This window comes from Lissotriton vulgaris, chromosome 6 (genome assembly GCF_964263255.1).
Source record: "Lissotriton vulgaris chromosome 6, aLisVul1.2, whole genome shotgun sequence".
Lineage (NCBI taxonomy): Eukaryota > Metazoa > Chordata > Amphibia > Caudata > Salamandridae > Lissotriton > Lissotriton vulgaris.
Genome location: NC_141694.1, coordinates 1,114,027,734 through 1,114,045,885, shown reverse-complemented (window position 1 = coordinate 1,114,045,885; position 18,152 = coordinate 1,114,027,734). Strand labels below are relative to the sequence as shown.

Below are 18,152 nucleotides of genomic sequence, written 5' to 3'. Positions count from 1 at the left end.
GGTTCCAGCTCCTCTGCAAAGATCAGGGTTGACAGTCTTCCACTATCTTCCGATTGACTATTGAAGGCGGGCTCGCCCCAAGTTGTCGACTCCCACCTCCAGACTACGTCGGACCTGCATTCGCTAAGGTTCACTATCAATGTACCAAAGTCACACCTGACTCCCTCTCAGATGCTCCCTTTCATGGAAGCTGTTCTGGACACAATGCAGTTTCGTGCCTATTCTCCCGAATGGCAAGTCCAGCAAATTTAGGCTCGGATACCGATGTTTCAGCCTCTTTCCTGGATTTCGGTGAGATTGGCTCTGAGTCTGCTGGGCCTCGTAGCCTCCTGCATACTGCTTTTGAATCTTGCCAATTAGCATTTGCGGGCTCTGCAATGGGTCCAGTGGGCGCAGCATCAGGGAAATCTCTTCATGGTCCAGATCTCGGAGGGAATTGCAAAGGAGTGGTGGCTTACGAACAATGGCAGATCCCTCTCCCTTCCCCAACCAGATCTGACAGTGGTGGCAGATGGATGGAGCAGCCATATGGGATATGTGGAGATCAGAGGACTCTGGTCTCCGGAGGAATTTGGACTCCACATCAACCTGTTGGAGCTCTGAACAATCTGATTGGCATTGAAAACCTTTCTAACCTCCACTCAGAAAGGCTAGTGCAAGTGTTCTAGGACCACACCACTGCCATGTGGGACTGTAACAAGCAGGACAGGGTGGGGCCATGGACCCTTTTCAAGATGCCATGTGTCTCTGGACATGGCTGGAACAGCAGGACATACCCTGGTGGGTTCTCTGTATGCAGAGCAGACAAACTCAGCCGAAGATGCCTCACGGATCATGAATTGCGTCTTCAACCGTAGCTGGTGCAAGGGGTCTTTCAGCAGTGGAGCGAGCCTTGTTTAGGTCTGTTCACCACCGACAATAACTCACAATGTCATCAATTCTGCGTGCTGGAGTTTCCAAGGCACCTCTCGCTCAGAAACACTTTTGGTCTCTAGTGGAGCTCAAGCCTTCGGTACACCTTTCCGCCCATACCATTCCTGCACAGAGTTTTCAAGAAGATTAGGGATGACCAGGCCCAAGTCATCCTTGTGGCTCCTGATTGGGCGCAAAGAGTTTGGTATCCCGAGCAGTTGAAAATGGACATATGTTCTCCGATTAGGCTTTCCTTCGGGAGGATCTTCTGTCGCAGTAGCAGTGCAGTGTTCTCCATCTGAACGTGTCAACGCTTCACCTTCCTGCGTGAATATTAAGCGACGACAGTTGACAGCTTTGAACTGCCCGAAGTCTATTATGCTTGTCTTGGATGCCAGGTGTCCTCTCACCAGGACGGTTTACGCCAGCTATTGGGCAAAATTTGTGGCATGGTGTAGGGGAAGCCATACTGATTCCCTTTTCCCCCTTTCTCAGGTTCTCCGGTTAGATCTTTCTCTGCTCTGGGCACTGTTAAGGGATATATTTCTGCAATCTTTGCTTTTCTTTGGTTGCCTGGCCAACTTCTGCGACTGGATTGTCCAAGCACTTGATGCACTTATTCCAGCTAAATGGAGCAGAAATCGCTCTTCTCAACCTAACCCCTGGTACACAGAGGCACTTAGACGGATTAAAGCTACCTGCCGTCAAGCCTAAAGAGCGTGGAGGAAAAACTATGACAGAGACCTAAAGGTACACTACCTGGCAAGGGTTAAGACTTATCATAGAGCTGTCTGTCGGGCTCGGGCCGACTACTATGCTGGAGAGTTTCAGGCTAGTTCCAATCCGTCCAAGCTGGTCTTTAAGGTCTTGAAGGAGCTCACTGCGAACAGACTTCCTAACATGGAGATTTGCTCCCTTGCGCACTGTGATTTGTTAGCCAGTTTTTTTGTGGAGAAGGTAAATACCATCTACCGTTCTTTTCCCAAAACTGATCCTGACAGTACGACTCTTACATTGCGTACATCACAGTGCCTGACTATCCTTCCCATACCATCGGAACTGGAGTTTAATCTACTAGTAACCAAGGTTAAGTCTGGTTCGCCAGATGACCCTTTGAGACCGGCCCAGTTTCTGGACTCTGCGTCTATTTGCCTTCCACCGATTCGAAAATTGGTGGATCAATCCCTCACCACCGGGTCAGTGCCACCTAGCTGGAAGGCGGCCTGTGTTATGCCCATCATAAAGAAGCCGGGACTGGATCCAGTGAAGCCGGAGAGTTAACGACCCATCTCTCTTCTTCCATGGGTGACAAAGATCACAGAGGCCCATGTGAATAACATCTTAACGAAACATCTGAACTCCGCTCACCTTCTGGATCCCACACAGAATGGTTTTAGATCTGGCCATAGTACAGAGACGGCACTCCTATATATGGTTGAACACCTCCGCTCTGTACTAGATGCAGGTAAAACGGCGGCACTGGTCTTATTAGACCTAAGTGCCGCCTTTGACACTGTATCCCATACCATTCTTATCCGCAGGCTTGGTGAGGCGGGCATATCTGGCAAGGCGTTGGATTGGTTCCAATCGTTTCTCTCGGAACGATCATTTCAGGTAGTAGTGCCACCGTTCCGATCAAAACCTCACGCCATCACTCAAGGAGTTCCGCAAGGCTCGGCGTTGAGCCCCACTCTTTTCAACTTATACGTCCAACCTTTGGCGGCGGTTGCGAAGAGTTGGGGTCTCACTATGGTATCTTACGCCGATAATACCCAGCTGGCAGTGGTTCTCAATGGGGACTCTGACCAGTTGGCATCCAACTTTGCGGATGGTTTGAGGGCTGTTGCTAGCTGGCTTACCACCAACTGTTTACAGCTCAACGCCCTCAAAACTGAGGTGATGGTGTTAGGGAAACATCCAGATCTGTGGGGCGCGAACTGGTGGCCTAACGAGTTGGGTCCCCCGCCTAAACCGGTTTCCGAACTTAAAAACCTTGGCGTGTGGCTGGACTCCAAACTCACCTTCTCATGTCACACTAAGAAGGTGGCGTCCACATGCTTCGGCATCCTGCGTGGATTGAGGCCTATCCTCAAATTTTTTGATGCCCCCACTCGCCAGTTGGTGATTCAAGCCAGCATTGCATCAAGGCTTGACTATGCAAGTTCACTGTTTTTAGGTGCCAATCAGGCGGAGGTCCTGCGACTCCAACGGGTGCAGAACGCGGCTGCCAGGGCTCTGGTAGGCCTGCCCCGGTTCTGTTCAGCCCGCAACACAATTTGCAAATTACATTGGCTGCCAGTAATCAGGCGTATAGAGTTTAAGACGCTGTGTTTCGCATTCAAAATTCTTAAAACCGACACCCCACCATCCTCCAGCATCTTCTGACCCTGTACATGCCATCTCGTAGCCTTCGCTCTGCTAATCAAAATTTAGCATCTGTTCCGCGCTTTAAAAAAAGTAGACTAGGTGGTCGCTCTTTTACCGTGTTGGCTGCCAAGCTTTGGAATGCGCTTCCTGTGCACATTCGAGCTTTGGAAGATCTTTTACTTTTTAGGAAGGCTGTTAAAACGTATCTCTTCCCCTTGCCTTATTAATATTTTCTTACCTTTTTATTCTGTTAGTTATGTTGCCTCTTCAATTATAGCGCCGGGACGCCCCTTCGCTGGGGCAGCTGTGCGCTCAAAAAACTAAGTAACATAACATGACATAACATAACCTTCCCTTTTCCAATCGCCTATTGTACATAGGTTTTTGAATGGTTTGCAACATATTTTTCCTCACTCTCCTTACATTATGCCACAGTGGGACCTTAATCTGGTCCTGAGGGTCCTGATGTGCTCTCTGTTTGAGCCTTTACATAACTGTCTTCTCAGGTTCCCTACCATCAAGACAGCCTTCCTGGTAGCAATGACATCTGCCCTGAGGGTTAGTGAGCTTCAGGTCTTGTTATCCAAGCCTCCTTATCTTAACATCTACCCAGACAAACTGGTGCTTTGTACGAGAGCTTCCTTTCTTCCGAAAGTGGTCACTTCATTTTACGTAGGCCAATCCATCATTCCTGCCTACTTTTTACACTCCACCTCATCCCTCAAAAGAAGAGAAGTGACTTCAACGTCTAGACCCAAAAAGATTGTTGTCGTTCTATCTTGACCACATAAGAGGGTTCTGAGCTGATTGAGGAAAATTAAATTTTGGCCATGTTGTGTTCCCTAGCGCGTACCCCACCGACTCCATGTACCAGCTTAAAGTGCATGTAACTTCCCTCCTGTGCCAGCTATGAAGACGCAAATACATTTGCGTCCACCGTTAACTTGTCCTCTTTCAGATCCACCATGAATGGATTATGTAGTCCGTTCCTAAGTATGCTATGTCACCGTCTTTTTGTAGTACACTTCTCATATTCTTCCTGCTCTAGCAAGAGTAGGCCCTGAATTCCTGCCATCTGAACCTCTTTTGTGGCTCCTGACTCTGCCCAGGCTACCTCTGTACCCGTGAACTCTGTCCTACTTTCAGCGCGGCCCCTCGCGCTCAGCTCAGCCTGCTTTCTGCCAAGACTGACTATAACCTTCGAGTTATCTGTTCCGCTCCCCGAGAATACATTCCTGCCTACTAGATCTTGTAAACATCCTCCCCAGCTGCAGAGCCAAAAGGGCCGACCTGTCTTAATGCAAGTAATTCATAGCCTCTGTTGCCATGCTTCCATGGAAGGCCCCGTGCCCCACGCTTCACATGTAGACACTCAGGCGCTTATACACGCATCCACAGTTAGCATAGAATAGCTTCTGCCCTAGAGACCTTTCCGCCCAGATAGTATAGTTCCTAAACATCAGATATCAGATATGATAGAAGTACAAGTTGATCTGACATGCCAGACTTCTGTCTCTTTCCGTCAGTGTAAATGTCAAGTCCCCTGCACCCCGTCAATCACACGTCATGCAGCTGCGCGCGCATCCAAGCTTCCGATTTCTGCTGACATTGCAACATTCTGTTAGCACCACCCCTTGGTGCCACCCACTTGCGTCACTTATCAGTGACGTTTCTAGCACACACCTCTGGTTCACGCCTAGTTTACGCCTCTTGATGATGTACTAGTACCACGTGTATACTGTTATCTTGTCTTCTCTCAGCTGTTACGCCTCTTACATTGATTCTTATGGTATAAATCAAGTATATAAGCTATGTATTGTCAATAATCGACAGCGCTCTATCCCTTCTGACACCCCTGTGGTGGTCAGAACATGATATCCTGATTCCTTTATGAGGAATAAAACCCTTAGAAACTCTAACACCACGGACTCTGTCTTTTTTTCATTCCGATTGAGTTATTATTGATTAAGTACTTACCTGCATAGAAATTAAGAGAGTAAATTAATTATTTACGTCATTTTGGCGCCCGAACAGGGACCCCTCCCCCACCTCACGCGCCGGTTGGTGCGTTGCAAGCTGTGTCCCCTGCCATCAGTTAGATGGAACACACGTGTACTGGCAGGATTTCCTGCATCTCCCTCTGACCCACGGAGGTGACGAAGACTGCGATCAGTGCCCAGACGAGGCGGTGAGGAGTGCGGAGGATCCCGACCAGAGCCTAGCCGAAAGAAGCAAGGTCCGAGGTGTGAAGAGGCCCACCAGTTTTCCGAAGTTTTCCGAAATTTTCCGAAGTTCCGAGTCGAGTCCAGTCGAGTTTTCCGAGGCCTCCTGTTTCCGTGCTTCCCGGTGAGTACCGTTGCTGGGTCGTATCTAGACGGGTTTAAGTACGCAAGTCCGGTCTGCACTGTTTTTAGGCAGTGTATCTGTACTGTTTAGCAGTATATCAAGTATTCCGAATTTCTGCACTGTTTTTAGGCAGTGTATCTGTACTGTTTAGCAGTATATCTAGCATTCCGAATTTCTGCACTGTTACACCAGTGTATCCGTACTGTTGAGCAGTACATCCAGTATAGGGGGGTAGTCATCTATGTCTTCAATGTTTTTATGTGATTAATGTTGTGGTATGAATGTGACTGTTTAAACGTGTATTATTGTGCTTCTCGTATAATCTAGCTGTCAAGAGTATTAAGGAATAAGGATCTAGCATTCAGTAATAAGTAAGCAAGATGCCGTTTTTCAACAAGTTAAAACAGATAGGAACTAGGAAAGGGTTACTGGAGGAAGAAATTCCTATCCCCCCTAGGGACACTCCAGGCAATTTTATGTATCAGAAACATGGCATAGATGCCATATTATATCTAGATTTATGGGCCGATTACACCAAACACCTAGACGAAAGACACAGATGGCCTGTTACCGGAACGTGGGATGCCGAGTGCATCATGAGGGTAGAAGAAGCATTATGGAAAAAGAAAGCTAGACAATCTCAGAAGGACGCCATAGAATTTTGGCGTAAGGAATCGCGTAAGCGTGCTGGCAAAGCACTCCGTAGAGAAGACAGACTTAAAGAATCAGATAAAGACCAAGAAAACGAATTAGTTACTGAAGGGATCCGAGTAAAAACAGAACAAATAGACCGTGCCCGAAATAATCTTGTAAACGGTATGTATCTTGCAGCAGATGGCACATCTGAAGCCCAATCAGAAACACCGAAAAACTTACCGACATCATTAGTTCCAACTAAAGTAATGCATAAAACTACTAAAGACATATTCCTAAATTCATATCTAGAGGATGTAGCACCAGCTTACACCAATCTGCCTGTTCGTGCCCTGCCTACAGACAGGGATGGGGGTGGCACTGTGCCCCCAGATAATGTTCCGCCAGTATCACGACAGACCTCCCCTGTTCCGCCAGCTCCGCCACTTCCCGCACTCAAAACAGACCTACCGAAACCAGTCCTACCTGATCTCACTAAACGACAAATTCAGACTCAGATCCAGACTCCGCGGAGAGATAATGCTCAAGCATCCGCCTCAGGAGGTGCGACAGCGGGTCTACAGACCCCGCCACCGACACACAGATTGCATTTAAGGGACACGCAGAATCCTTTCCAGTCTCCCCACTTATCCCGGCTTGACGCATTTAAAGAGAAGATGTCAGTTTGCAGATATGATCCAGTACCCGGAAAAGACGATTTAATGATATTAGCATCACTACGATTAAGATCTGCCACCGATAGCTTGCTATGCTATGTAGGAATGCAGGAACGCCTCGACAGACTATATGAGTTTATACAGACAGGGAAAGACCCTGACAGTGTCAAAGATGCCATGCATAAACAGAAAGTTGACATTCAAGCACAGATATTACGATTTTTCATAAATTGTGTAATAAGAGAACGAGACAGGCCCGAGACAGACCAAAGTGAATTAGACGCATTAAACAAGTGGGGTCAAAATATAGCCGAAGGAAAGCATGATAGAGGGAATTGCATAGCCAGTATGTCCCAGAAAATTAGAAAGGCAGTATTGACTGCACACCAGGAAGGGAATGATAAAGCTTCCTCCGAGGAGGAAGAAGACCATGAAGCACCAGGAAGGTCTACAGATACTATAGTGTACGTAGGTAAGGGAAATTACCTTAGGAAAGGCATCCGTCCGGAAAGCAAGAGAGTTCTTTTCTCTGCTTTAACAAATCCGAATTCTTCTGAACATCAGTTCCAGGAAACTGATAAAAGGCTTCGAGACCGAGTGGGGTACCATGTACTCAATTCTATGGATGAACAAGAACTAGCCCGGTCAGCCGTGTTATGGGCCGAAAACGCAGACATGTATAATGATGACACATTAGTACAGACATTCTTGAACCTTTCCCCGGAAGAGCAGAAAATAGCAGGTGTATACATGATTCAGCACCTCCTCATCAAGTTCAGAAACCATCATTCTGATCCAGGTCCCTTACACGAGACATTAGAAGCCCTACTCATGGATAGATGGAGAGGTTTTAGTACCAAATTAATACAAATAATTCTAGAACAACGATGTAAGTATAACACCTTCATAAGTCCTGAATATGTTCCCGCCCCGCCTCCAGAAAGGAAAACGTACCACATGCAATGCGGTGGTGGCATTGAAAGTCAGAACCCCTTACGAGAAGTACACCCAGTTATGGGTACGGACCAACGCTTGAAGCGTGTGTATGTTCACACACCACTGACTAAGTTAGAACTGTTAGAAATGAAGAAATTAGTTCCGTGCCATGATAAAGACCCTGCAGGTTTTCACAGAGAGCTTAAAGATATGTTACTGATGGGAGATTACACGTATGATGATATTATGAAAATGTTAAAAGTACTGTTGCCCACGGGCATTTACGAGAAATTAAAGGAAAAGGATTGGGAGGTGGGAGAGTCAAAGATAGCATGGACAGAAATAGAAGACGAAGAAAGCAAACGAGTCCCAGGGTTAGGCCTTGGGGATAAGACTAAAGCATTACCAGGTTTAATAGTACAGGTTTTGCCAAGATTATTGACAACTAGAAAGGAAGATTGGGACGCAATCTCGTCCTGTAAACAGAAACAAGATGAAGATACTAGTGACTTTTATTCAAGATTCGAGAAATGTTTCATCATAAATAGTGGCCTAAAAACTAGTAGTGAGTCATATCCACACCTTTTTGTAACAAAATTAGTAGAGAATGCCCTACCATTAGTCAAAAATAGAGTGTACAAAGTTGAAAGTACTTGGCAAGCAAATACGCCATCTCAGATGTTACAAATGTTACAATATCACCAGAACAGAATTAGGGAAGAACAAGATCAGGAACAGAAACGTATGAAAGACACGAAAATGAAAATGTTAGTAGCTCAGACGATTCCAGCCGACGGTCATAGAAAAGGTGGGGCCCAGACCAATCATTCTGCCGCTCCCGTTAAAGGGACATGTAATTATTGCAAGCAGCCAGGTCACTACGTACATGAATGTCCAGTCCTGAAACATAACATCGAGACAGGTAAAACTAAAGAAAGACCGCGTCCGCCTAGACATGAACAGGGTCATCAACAGACCTCACAGAACGAACAGCCAATGCAGAATACACAGCCTATGCATGATCAGTCCCACACAGTACAGACAGTAGCAGTACCGCAGCCACAACATGCCCAGACACAGCCCATTGCCGCAACTCGGCAAGTATCACAACAGATGTACCAGTATGCCCAGTCGGCATATCCAGATTATCCCCGTTATACATGAAACAGCCTAGGGAGGGAAAGTGATTTGCCTCTTATTGAAATTCCTGTAGATCAAGAAGGTCCTTATGTACACAGTCATGTATTAGGAAAAGACAGAAAATTTTTAATTGACACAGGGGCAAGTCGCACTACAATCAGTCACAATGAAGTCCCAGGGGCACCCCTCTCAGGCTCGCAGAATGTTTCCCTTGGTTTTTCAGGACAGCCTATTGTAAATGAAGTATCAGAACCAGTACCATTAGCTGTAGGTCCATTATCTCGAGTTACAGATTTGTTACTTACGAAATCATGTCCAGAAAATCTGTTAGGAATTAAAACACTGAAGGCTCTAGGAGCTATAATATGCTGTTCCCCGGAGGGAGTCAGACTCTTTCTACGGGATTTCAAGGGTCATTATGTTTTTCGTGATTTTGATGTCAGATTGAAAAATGTACCAGATCACTTATGGGCAAAAGGCCCAGCAGATGTAGGTTGTATGCATATCACTCCATATCGTGTCACACTCAAGACAGGAGTTGTCCTACCCAGAATCAGACAATACAAGTTACCACCCGATGCTGTAGTGGCTTTACTGAAAATAATTGAAGAGCTTATTGCCCAGGGAGTGGTCGTAGAGACCGACTCCAATATCTGTAATTCACCCATCATTCCAATTCTTAAACGTACAGACCGCAATGCACCGCCAGTATATCGGCTGGTGATTGATCTTCGAGAACTGAACAAATGTATTGTACCACAGTATCCTGTGGTCCCCGATATCTCTTCCCTATTGACTACTATTGATTCAGAAGCAGCGTTCTTTACTGTAATCGATCTCAAGAACGCTTTCTTCAGTGTACCTATTGACCCGGAGAGCCAATATCTCTTCGGATTCAGTTTAAATGGACGAAGTTTCAAATTTTCCCGCGCACCTCAAGGATTTACAGAAAGCCCCAGCATCTATAGTCAAGCACTGAAAAGACAACTAGATTGTATCCAAATGCCAGTTAATACAGCTTTACTACGATACGTCGATGATCTACTGATCACCGCACGAAGTGAGCCCGAATGTGAACAAGCATCTCTGACAGTTTTGCATTTCCTGGCCGACAAGGGACACAAGGTGTCCCCTTCGAAGCTACAATTCTGTGTTCAGCAAGTTGTGTACTTGGGTCACTTGCTGTCCAAAGTGGGGAGACAGCTCACTCCCGATCGCATTCAGTTAATTGCAAATATGCCGCGACCCCAGACACAAAAGGAAGTGCGGGCCTTCATAGGCCTCACCTCGTACTGCAGACAATGGATTCCTCAATATGCATTTCTAGCTAAACCACTCATTCAGTTAACGACGCAGGAGGCTGCAACTTCCATTGCCCTCCCTTGGACTCAGGAACACACACAAGCCTTTGAGGAATTAAAGAAAGCTTTATGCCAAGCACCAGTTTTAGCGACACCATGTTACAGCAAACCGTTTACACTTTTTGTTACAGAACGTGACGGTACAGCATTGTCTGTCCTCACTCAAGATCAAGCAGGTTCACATAAGCCTTGCGCTTATTTTTCAAGTACATTGGATTCAGTAGCACAGGCACTCCCTGCATGTTTAAAGTCAGTAGCAGCAACAGCGTTAGCAATCAGACAAAGCGACTCAATTGTTTTAGGTCATCAGTTAACGGTACAAGTTCCACACTCTGTAGAGGTTCTGTTAAACAGAACCCAGACTCAGCACTTGACTATAGCACGACTCACAGGTTACGAATTGACATTATTCCAGCCACACATAGAAATCAGACGCTGCAGTATCCTGAACCCAGCAACACTGTTACCTACAGTTATGACAGATCCAGCTCCACATGATTGTATAGAGATCATTAATGCAGTAACAAAGCCCCGACGAGATTTAACAGATGTTCCATTGACAAATCCGGACCTGACACTTTATGTGGATGGTTCATGCATGAGAACAAGTACAGGAGAGTTAGTGGCCGCGTATGCTGTGACCACTGAAACTGAAGTTAAAGAAACACACCGTATTGATACACTGTCTGCTCAAGCAGCAGAGCTCATCGCTCTGACCCAAGCCTGTATTCTAGCCAAGAACAGAAATGTTAACATATACACAGATTCCCGCTATGCGTTCGGAGTCGTACACGACTTCGGCATGCTGTGGCAAGAAAGAGGTTTTCTGACCTCTCATGGTACAAAGATCCAACATGGTCCTCTCATTCAAGCACTGTTAGAAGCAATACATCTGCCTTCAGCCATATCCGTCATGAAGTGTAAAGCACATACTAAAGCCACAGATTCTGTTTCCCAGGGTAACGACCTGGCAGATCAGACCGCAAAACATACAGCACTGACCGACACTCAGATAAATGATACGACAAAAACAACAGATCCGATAAACTGTATGACAGTCAGGGATCCCACACTAGATGTTATCGACATTCAGACACATGCTACTCCAGAAGAAATAAAGAAATGGATTGAACTAGGAGGGATCCAGACAGATCAAGGTTGGATGACGAAGGGAAAATCGACATGGTTTCTCCCTGACTCTATGGTTCAAGTCATGATAAATACAGCACATAGTCCTGCACATCTAGGAGAGAAAGCAATGCTAGACAGTTTACAAAATCTCTGGAACAATAAACACTTACGAGCAGCAGCAAAACAGAAAGTGCGTACTTGCATGATCTGTTGTCAGTTCAATCCAGGTAAAAGCGTCCCTGTAGAGCAAGGTGGATTTCATCCTCCCGATCACCCTTTTGAAGTCCTCCAGATGGATTATATCCAGATGGACCGTTGTCGAGGATTTAAATATGTTCTCGTAGTTGTCTGTGCTCTGTCCCGCTGGACCGAAGCATACCCAGTCTCAGATTACACTGCTCCGACCACTGCCAAACAGTTGGTTCGTGAATTTTTCCCACGATACGGCCTGCCTCGTGTCGTGTACTCAGATAACGGTCAGCCATTCTCGTCTGCCTTAATGAAAGAAGTTTCCTTATTACTAGGATACCAGTGGAAGTTCCATTGTGTCCGACACCCAGAAGCCGCAGGCCTTGTTGAGAGGCATAACCAGACACTAAAGATCCGCCTTGCCAAAATATGTCAGGAAAAAGGGGTCGACTGGATAGTCGCCCTGCCAGTGGCACTATTCTATATGAGAATGGTCGCCCATTCGAGATCAGGGCTATCTCCGTACGAGGTGGTCTTTGGAAGACCACCGAATATGTGGGGGACGCCCATTCCCAAAAAGATTACTGATGTTGATTCTAATATGTTGACAGATTACCTTGCCTCCTTGATGTCTGCACTCCAATCATGTCGTTCACAGGTTGCCGCAGCCTTCCCTGACAACACTGATGTAAAGCCACATGACGTCCGTCCCGGTGATACTGTCCTCGTCCGCAACTTCGACAGAAAAAGTCCGTTGGAGCCCCGCTGGAAGTCTCCGAAGACCGTTCTTCTAACAACAAGGACGGCGGTGAAAATCGAAGGAAGAAAGGGGTGGGTACACACGAGCCATATAAAGAAATTTGCTGGACTGAAACCTGACCCAGACTCGTCCACCCCCACCAAAGACTGTGTTACCAAAGACTTTACCGAATCGAAACGAGAAAAGACTCCTCAAGAACTATATCGCATGAAATTACGATCTAGCAAGTCAGACAGTTTAATTGTTTAAGTCCTCCCCTAGGTGAATCGGTTAAATAGTTTCTGACATGTATCCCCTAGATCGAGATAGAGAGAGAGAAGCAAAGAAACGTACATATTGCAAATCACTTCGTAGTCACTGCATAGTGACACTAATAATTATGTTTATTATCAGCATTTTAATTATTATTGCTAGCATCTTGTTACCTATCTATTATCCTATTTTCAAGCGTGAACAATCTGCTTACAATGTCTCTGCTGAACACACTTTTAGTGAGTTACCTCCTCATGAGCTTTCCTACAGACTTGCGCTGCGCAACAATACATTCATTAGTATGTTACATCATTCTCATCAAACTAACAATGCTACAAACTGCTGGATATGTGGCCGACTCCCTCCCTACCAGAATTACAAGGGAGCTCTGCCCCTCTTTCCGTACCCGTTCTCTCACAATGGCTCCTGCGGAGCATGGTTCAGAATAATTAATTCTTTAGATCCCGACATTGCTGTTTTCAATGGGGGTTGGGTTTGGGGAAACTTGAACTTGGTCCTGCTAGACGTCTGTTACCCAGATAAGGAGGGACTTCCCACTAGAATAGGAACTGATCTAGAAAATGAAGTATATGGATTAGGTAATTACACAATCAGCCTTATGATTCTTACTGTCGAATCCGAAGCCACACCAGTTCTACCTATTATGTCAGTACTGCCAGTCACTGGTGAATTATGTATCAAGAAGAAAGGTTCAGTACACTTAGGTCATAGTAAATGCACTACTGTGGTCGAATTCAGTGATCATGGAAAGTCATCTTTCAAAGCTATCAGTCATTCTTACTTTGTTTGTGGTCATACCGCATACATACGTCTACCTCCAGATTGGGATGGTACCTGTTACATTGCATTCCTTCTGCCACCTGTTTTTCTAGCTCCTCCTGATTACCATAGAAATAGCAATCTAGTAAAGAATAGACCCAGAAGAGATGTCCCACTTGTCGACTACACAGAAACGGCATGGGAACAGTACACCGATTTTAATAAAGGATTCTTTTTCTTTTTAGGACCTGTCCAGAATAGTAAATTAATACGCAGATTAACTAGAACACTTGAAGCAGTAGTAAATGAAACTGCCTCCGCCTTAGGTAACTTAACAGAAGAGCAGTCCGCTATGCGGGTTGTTGTCCTTCAGAATCGTCTTGTAATTGACGTCATCTTGGCAGATAGAGGTGGAGCCTGTAAGGTCATCGGGTCAAGTTGCTGTGTTTTCATTCCACAAAACGCACCATCAGTATATCAAGCTATTACCCGTCTTCATAATATTGCAAATCAGATACATCAGAATCCAGGCACCTGGACTTGGTCCGGTTGGTTCTGGACAACGTTAACAGCTTGGGGATGGAAGATCCTATCCTTCCTAGGCATTGGCCTAGTCCTAGTATTCAGTTGCTGCCTGTGCCTACAATGTGGGCCAGCGATTTGTGGACTGTGTGCCACTTCTTGTATTGAACATTCCAGTTTTCATTCAAAACGTAACCGAAAGAAAGAAGAACAAATGATGTTACAAGAACAGACTGATCGATTCATGAGGATCGATATTTCATGAAGGGTCCGTAGGGAACAAGGAGGGAATGAGGAAAATTAAATTTTGGCCATGTTGTGTTCCCTAGCGCGTACCCCACCGACTCCATGTACCAGCTTAAAGTGCATGTAACTTCCCTCCTGTGCCAGCTATGAAGACGCAAATACATTTGCGTCCACCGTTAACTTGTCCTCTTTCAGATCCACCATGAATGGATTATGTAGTCCGTTCCTAAGTATGCTATGTCACCGTCTTTTTGTAGTACACTTCTCATATTCTTCCTGCTCTAGCAAGAGTAGGCCCTGAATTCCTGCCATCTGAACCTCTTTTGTGGCTCCTGACTCTGCCCAGGCTACCTCTGTACCCGTGAACTCTGTCCTACTTTCAGCGCGGCCCCTCGCGCTCAGCTCAGCCTGCTTTCTGCCAAGACTGACTATAACCTTCGAGTTATCTGTTCCGCTCCCCGAGAATACATTCCTGCCTACTAGATCTTGTAAACATCCTCCCCAGCTGCAGAGCCAAAAGGGCCGACCTGTCTTAATGCAAGTAATTCATAGCCTCTGTTGCCATGCTTCCATGGAAGGCCCCGTGCCCCACGCTTCACATGTAGACACTCAGGCGCTTATACACGCATCCACAGTTAGCATAGAATAGCTTCTGCCCTAGAGACCTTTCCGCCCAGATAGTATAGTTCCTAAACATCAGATATCAGATATGATAGAAGTACAAGTTGATCTGACATGCCAGACTTCTGTCTCTTTCCGTCAGTGTAAATGTCAAGTCCCCTGCACCCCGTCAATCACACGTCATGCAGCTGCGCGCGCATCCAAGCTTCCGATTTCTGCTGACATTGCAACATTCTGTTAGCACCACCCCTTGGTGCCACCCACTTGCGTCACTTATCAGTGACGTTTCTAGCACACACCTCTGGTTCACGCCTAGTTTACGCCTCTTGATGATGTACTAGTACCACGTGTATACTGTTATCTTGTCTTCTCTCAGCTGTTACGCCTCTTACATTGATTCTTATGGTATAAATCAAGTATATAAGCTATGTATTGTCAATAATCGACAGCGCTCTATCCCTTCTGACACCCCTGTGGTGGTCAGAACATGATATCCTGATTCCTTTATGAGGAATAAAACCCTTAGAAACTCTAACACCACGGACTCTGTCTTTTTTTCATTCCGATTGAGTTATTATTGATTAAGTACTTACCTGCATAGAAATTAAGAGAGTAAATTAATTATTTACCAACTCTTCATGGGGTATGTTGGAGCGGAGAAAGGACGGTCTGCTCAGAAGAGGACTGTCTCACAATGGATCATTCTCTATATCAAAATCTGCCACACTTTGGCTAAGAAGCAATCACCTAAGGATTTTCGTGCTCATTCCACCAGAGCTAAAACTGCCACAACTGTATTAACTCACGGTGTTCCGCTACTGGACATTTGCCAGCCCACAACGTGAGTTTCAATGCACACGTTTACCAAACACTATTGCCTGGACAGTCCGGTCCATCGGGATAGGCACTTTACTCATTCGGGCCTGCAGTACTTCGTCCTGTGAAATTGGTTCTCTGACCAACCTCCGGGGAGTAATTGCTTAGATATATATTCTAAAGTAAGGAATGTGCGGCTAGAAGTCTCTATCAGATGAATACGTTTCTTCCTTCTGTAACGCCTCTATCTAGCCACAGATTCCTTACTGACCAACTTATGCTCCCGGCTCTGCGAACAGATTACTAGGGACAGGGCTTTCCCCTTTCAAGAACCTAGTTTTCCACACCCGTAGTCAGTGTACTTCGTGGCTCTTCGCTTCTGGGGTGGAAAGTTGCAAAACGTGGGTGGTGCCTGTATAGACACTGCAGACATCACTTCCAGCGCAGATGATGCCACGCAGAGCCAAATGACGCCACCTAAATGCGTGCAGGGGTACTTGTGATGAAGAATTTGCAGATCCAGTCTGACACCTGGGGATAATTCTAAGGTAAGGAATCTGTGGCTAGAGAGTTTCTACCAGATAAGGCGTTACTGAAGGTAAGTAATTATTTCTTTATTGAATATCATTTTCAGCTTTTAAAGCATTTTGGATCACATATGCTAAAGTTTTACTATTGTGCGACGCAAAGGATGGTGTATTAACTTACTGCCAGTGTTCAACTGTGCAGAGCTAAATTGTATTGATCAGGCGCCCATGCAAACTTCAGTAAGTGTGAGCTTAAGAATTCCAAAGCATATGCATTTGGCAAACAAGTCACAAACAAAAGAAAGTAAAGAATGCCACAATATGTTTTCATGTCCTAGTTAGTTTGATAAGTAAACAATGTTTTTTTCTAAACCATTTTTTTTCCTTTTTGTCCCGCAGCATTTTCTACCGAGAGGAAAATGTGAACAACTAATCAGACAGGGAGTCCTGGAGCATGTGATGTCATAATTCAAGTTCCCTGTGTATATAACTCCCCTTTAATAGCATTAGAAAGATCTTAAGAAAATGCTTGTGCTTAATAAAATATTTGTTTTTTGCAATTAATTTGTATTCACGTTTGTTTTACCATAATAATATGTTGTACTGTGTATTCTACAAGACGTTCAAGAGGACACATTAGACAGAACAAATCATGTTCATCCAGTGTTGGTCATTTATACCCTTTCTATTATCTACCTTTCAAGTACGCAAAAAAGTGATGAATGGAATGCTTGAATTAATAACATTCACAGGTAATTACTCTGGCCATATCCCAGTCCATCATTATTTTGCTCACCAAGCAAATATTAAAATCAGCCTTGACCTTCCAGTGGGAACAGTCAATCCTGAACCAGTTTTGCCCTGGGTAAGGCTCATCAGTCAAGTATTGCTTGATTCCATGTGACAGTGTGAATGGGACCCAGGTCTGTGTATACGCTTCCCATTTAGGGCAACACAGTAGGGTATACAAAAAAGTGATGAATGGAATGCTTAAATTAATCTCACCCACTGTTAATTACTCGGGCCACATCCCAGTCCGTTGTTATTTTGCACACCATGTCACCTCAGTTTAGACCCTGGCATATGCATATCAGTCTTGACCCTGCTCCAATGGGAACAGTCCAGCCCGAACTGCCAGGCCACGTCCTCCCTAAACCGTGGGTCCCTTGCTCACAGTGCCATTGTAACCAAGCTACACCCGACTGAAGAGCCCCAATCAGGGCAAAACAGGTCTTGAGTTGCTGTGTTCCAGTTCAGAGAGGACCTGGCTTGGCATTTCAGGCTGTACTGCTTCTATTGGAGCAGGGTCACAACTGGCTTGCATATGGCTAGGTCTGATCTGAGTTGGCATGGGGAGCATAATGACGATGGGTTGGAATGCTCCTCAAGTGATTGCCAGTGGTTAGACTTATTGCAAGCATCCTCTCATCACTTTTTGTGTGTTTGATGTGCCGCCCTAAGTGGTCAGTGGTATGCCCAGATGTGGAATGTTGGTCCCTAGCTCATTTTGTCACTAAGCCCAAGCTATACCCGACTGAAGATGCTCAATCAGGGCAAAACTGGTTCGGGGTATATTGTGTTCTGGTTCGGAGACAACCTGGCTTGGCAGTTTGGGCTGGATTGCTCCTATTGGAGCAGGGTCAAGACTGATTTGGTGGATGACATGAAGGAGGTGGATTGGGAGGAGGCTTTAATGCATCCCTGTGAGGTGGCCATCAGAACACTATGCTGCTTAATTCAATCAAAGAGTATATATATATACTGCTTAAGATGTGTGGTCAATGAAGAGACCTATTTTCAAACAATCTGGGGGTTCCCTGAAATACACACCTACTGGGAGGATATACTAAGAAAGTGGGGCAACATATTGGAAGAGGAGATTCCTCTTACACCTCATTTCATACTCATGAGGGTCCCAGGAGATGTAGGTTTACCC

General features: G+C 45.5%; 1 protein-coding gene across 2 annotated transcripts in view; it reads left to right on the top strand.

Annotated features, from left to right (window-relative positions):
- GINS1 (GINS complex subunit 1) overlaps positions 1 to 16,776 on the top strand; it is a 344,403-nt gene extending 327,627 nt beyond the window's left edge. For both annotated transcript variants that reach the window (XM_086927200.1, XM_086927199.1), the window contains exon 7: positions 16,616 to 16,776. In XM_086927200.1, coding sequence (XP_086783326.1) covers positions 16,616 to 16,684 — 69 coding nt within the window. In that variant the 3' untranslated portion in view covers positions 16,685 to 16,776. The remainder of the gene's footprint in view (positions 1 to 16,615) is intronic.
- Positions 16,777 to 18,152: the final 1,376 nt, after the last annotated feature.